This window comes from Nicotiana sylvestris, chromosome 7 (genome assembly GCF_000393655.2).
Source record: "Nicotiana sylvestris chromosome 7, ASM39365v2, whole genome shotgun sequence".
NCBI classification, from domain to species: domain Eukaryota; kingdom Viridiplantae; phylum Streptophyta; class Magnoliopsida; order Solanales; family Solanaceae; genus Nicotiana; species Nicotiana sylvestris.
In genome coordinates, this window is record NC_091063.1 from 131,623,870 (window position 1) to 131,628,426 (window position 4,557).

A 4,557-nucleotide genomic window follows, 5' to 3' on the forward strand; every position below is an offset into this window, starting at 1 on the left:
AGTCTAGCGTATTATCAACTAAGTTGATTGCTTGTCACTTTAATTAAACTTTTGTTGAATTGAGGTAAAGTATTTTTATGTTACTTGTTTTACCAAGGAAGCCTTAAGCAATCATAATAACTTATTTGGAAAATTCTGCGAGACAAGATTTCTTTTTTAATTGAATTAGTTAAATGAGATTAACATTCATTATTTTTAAAAATTTGAATTATTTTTTAATTTTTATTTTATAACTCAAATACATTACTATTTTAATAATATTCATATAATTTTTAAAATATATTTATTGATATGTGATACATACATAAAACGCGTGTTTTATGACTAATAGCTATAAAAATACATTATTAAAAATATATTAAAAATTTTGAAACACAATTTTTTTTATATATAAAAATATATCATTCTTCTAGGAACATTCTAAAATAGAAACAACACAACACAAATACAACCTAACACGGATTAGATAGAAGCGACTGACTCAATCTTTTTTAATCCAATAAAGTTGGAACGATACAAAAAAAAAAATATAGATTGCATATACAGAATTACAGATTATAAGTCGCATTGTTTCTCTCTTTGATAATAAAAACCGTTTTCTGTATCCAATTTGGTCACCACCAATTTATTACTTTCTAGCTTCACCCAAATCTTTTCAGCAAATCATGGATGATCTCTCTATACACAAGATTCAAATCTCCGGCACTACTTTAGCCTCTATCCTCCACCGTCTTTTCTCATCCTCCGGCGACATCCACGGTCTATTATTCGGCCACATGTCATTCTCCACCACCACTCCTCTTTCCGACGACCCCGCCACTACCTCCGCCGCCGTAACCATCGCCTCCGACGACGGCCCAATTCTTACCGCCACTATCACCGATTTTCTCTCTATCCCTTCCCACTTTCCCCTCCCTTTACACCAGCTGGATGATCCTTCCGCCGCCGTTCTTGGTTGGTTTTCCGGTCGCCGAAAAACCCCTTTAAGACCCTCTTTAAAGGATTCTACAACTACCCTTTCTTTAACTTCCTCTGCTTCTCACTCTTTTACCCCTCAAAATGCTCCGTATTTACTTTCTCTGCCCCCCTCTTTGTTCCTTCTGTTAACGACGCCGTTTCATGAACAACTGATACATACCCACGAGTACAAAGCTTTTCAGTACCGTATTTCCACTGATTCATTCGACTCCAAAAGTTTAGATATTATCAACATTGGTCCATCATTTCGATCCCATTATGGTTCTTTTAGTCCTATTTCACCATTTCCTTTAATATCATGTGACTTAAGGGGTCCAAATGCAATGGCTGAGGATGAAAAGTTGGAATCTTTGGTGAGTATTAAAAGGGGTTTGAAGGATCAGAAGGAGTTGGATTTGTGTGCTGAAGGATTTGAGATTGGGAGATTGAACAAGTTGATGGGCTCTGATGCTTCAAATTATACTGCTGAATTGGAGCATTTGTATGATAAAATGCTTGTTAAGCTTGATAGTTTGGCTAGATTGGTGGAAACCAGTTCCGCTAAGGTTCTTGAGCAGGTATGCATGAATAAAGATAGACTTTACTTTTGGATTTTGGGTTCTGTATGGATTTTTTGGACACAAAATAGTTTGAGATTGAGGCGTAGATAAGTTGTAGTATGATCGTCTGCAGTATTTCCTTTTCAGTCTTCTCCAGAAAAATGACACATTTCTATAGTTAGAAACAATAACTTTTGACTTCCTATTTTACCTTTAATGAGATGATTTCTAGTCACATAAATATATATGGCTCAATGAGATCACAAATTATAAAAGTTTGGATTTCTTTCCTAAATTCCCCTCAGTCAAACACATCTGATAAATTGGAAAGGAAGAAGTAACATTTGGATCTAGCTTGGAATTGAAGCGTAGTTGTCTTTGTTTTTTTTTTTTACCAACAACACAACAACAATGATTTTTTTTGTGTGTGTGGATATTGATGATTGAGCTTTATATTTACAATGATTTGAAACGATGGCAGGAAAACCACAATATGAAGTTGAGGTACAAAGTTGCTGGCTTGGAATGAATTCTGATGATTCAGGTGGCATTTCTCCTTTTGTAAGGTAAAAATTCGTCCTTTTCTGCAGATATATGGTTTTTCCAGGTAATAACTGTTTGCCGTGTTAGTAAGTTGTGCAGTAATGTTATTTACTAAAATATTGGTTATCCCGCACAGACACTGGACTATTATGAAATTTTGTTTTCATTGTGCTTCCTTCTTAAACAATCGATCAAATTATGAAGACCTTAGTGGATAGAAAATATTTATCCGAACTCATCTAACTGCATGTGTGATATAGACAACCATTTTGTGTGATTAGAAATCATTCTAACAAACAGAGACAACATTCAGGTGTGAAATTTTAAAAGTGGTTTATTCTGATTGCATGTGATGTATTTTTAATATATTTGCAGTAACTGAATTGATTGTAGCTAAAATGAATGTGTCACCTTGGATTATTTATTCTTCTTAGAGAGGCATTGGATGTGAAGCAGAAAACCTTAGCAGATCGAGACAACAATTGAATGTGATATCCTTAAAAGTGGTCATTGTAATCAGATTAGGTCATTTTTATGGACTGAGATATTTCAAAAGAGCAACTAAGAATGTATATGTACTGTAATTATGTCTCTGAACTTTTTGTCTATTTAGGTTCTCAATTCGTAATAACTTGTACGTGTCAGACTTAGTACGAAGAGGAAATCAGTTGTCTGAGCCTCTCGCCTCTCATTTCCCTTATCAACTCCACTGAGCTAAGATGAAGGTAGAGTGCTGTGTTCCTAGCTCAGTGAAGTTGATAAAGAAAATGAGAGGCTCAGTAGAGAGTACACATCAGCTGTCCCCTTCCTTCTCTAGTCACTGCATTCTTGAATTTCATTTCTTCCAAGGCTTATCAAAGACTCCCTTATAACCTGTAGTAGAAAAAGGTTTCTTATGGACTCATCATAGTGGATGTATCTGATTAGTCACATTACATATACCAGTGAAAGAAGGGCAATTTTGCTTGATGCATGCACATTGAGCAATGTATAAGTAATAGCCTACCCAACAACTCGTCCAATCATCTTTGCATGTAACAGCTGGCAAACTATATAGGTAGACCAGATTAGAGAGTCGGATGCTTTGCACATAACTCACTGCATTCTCTCCTCTCTAAGGAAATGGACACATCTCTAACTATGTTTTCCAAGCTTTTTTGTGGTAGTGGTACTTTCATAATTGCATGCTATGCAGTGATTGCTGTCTTATTATTCCTATAGGCATTTCCTCATTTTCCTTCTTGCCTCTGGTCATTGCCTAAGTTGCCTATTTGATGCCCCCATTAAGGCATTAACTTCGATATGCCTAAGAGAAACTCTGGAGCATAGTTCCTTATACTCTTTTAGGTTAGGAGGTGTTGCAGGCTGATGTTAAATATGTGCGTCTTTGAGCTAGTAGCTCAACTAGGAACAGATGATGACATTACTATATATTCCAAGAAACTCCGTAAATTTGCCAATGATGGCACCAATAAGGCAGATATGCACATAAATTTCTTCGCATCTGCTAAAGCCTTGGCGGGCAAAGTTAGGCGGGCAAAGTTATTCGATACCTGTGGTGGTTGGAGGTAGAGGGTAGCCGGTGGAAGGCACCACTGTTATTAAACAAAAAAAGAAAAGAAAAGAATTGAAGCACCAATCAACCAAATCGAAGTCTCAGGGACATAACATGAGGCGGAAACAATCATGCATAGTGGAATATCAGGGCATTGATCTTGCATTCTGTAAAATTCAATGGTTTGCCATTTCTTCTTTTAGGGGAATGAATGTTGTAACATTTCTGTAGTTGCACTTGTGAAGTCCTTATTTTCTTGTACCCTGTTAGCTATGCACTTTGCATGAACCTACATATATTTATGTCAACTGAATGATGAAAAGCACAATATTATCTTTTTTGATCCGTGGAAAGCACAACATTTTTCTTCCTTTGATAGCTGCTTGGAGAGAAGTAGGAGAGAGCCGTGTTTATCTTTTATCTGAGATACTCAATTTTTGTCTTACTCAGTAGATCACTGGGTGGCGAGGACAACTGCTGGTGAAGCCTTGCAGCTTGATGTGTAAGATTAAATGATAGAATTGTTGCTTACTGCAGATGTGCATTTTCGTTGAACCGATTTGAATATGTCCTCTTCGTTCTGCCATTCCTGAATGTATACTAGCTATGTATGTCTAACCTTGGGTTTTTACCAAGAAAAAGACTGCCTTTCTTGTTCATATTCTCTAGCTAGTTAAAAAATTCGTTTGCTTTGGATTGAATCTCCGAGACGTGTGGCTTGGACTTTTTCTTCTATATACACTTGTATTGTGAAGAACTTTGTTTTTGTCCTTTTTGGCGCAAAGAGCAATTGGCGTTAGGGTAAGTATTGGATGCGGGAAAGTTTTTATCCAGAATTGGGATGTCACTGAGGGAGGACTTCAAAATTAAGTAATTTCATGCACAGTCCCACCTCCGTCCTGGTCCGCTGCCATTCCTAATATTTCGACTTGGCAAATTTTA

The 4,557-nt window shown here is 36.4% G+C and overlaps 1 protein-coding gene across 3 annotated transcripts; it reads left to right on the top strand.

Annotated features, from left to right (window-relative positions):
- The first annotated feature begins 433 nt into the window (after window positions 1–433).
- On the top strand, window positions 434–4,316 carry LOC104236290 (uncharacterized). Of its 3 annotated transcripts, none has more exons than XM_009790182.2 (3): window positions 434–1,535; window positions 1,999–2,083; window positions 4,066–4,316. In XM_009790182.2, exons 1-2 carry the CDS (start codon window positions 666–668, stop codon window positions 2,044–2,046), a joined length of 918 nt encoding a protein of 305 aa, XP_009788484.1. In that variant the 5' UTR covers window positions 434–665; the 3' UTR covers window positions 2,047–2,083; window positions 4,066–4,316. The 3 variants fall into 3 exon arrangements, with proteins under 3 accessions (XP_009788484.1, XP_009788485.1, XP_009788486.1); XM_009790183.2 differs by having other exon boundaries at window positions 4,069–4,316; XM_009790184.2 differs by lacking the exon at window positions 4,066–4,316 and adding an exon at window positions 2,495–2,691.
- Window positions 4,317–4,557: the final 241 nt, after the last annotated feature.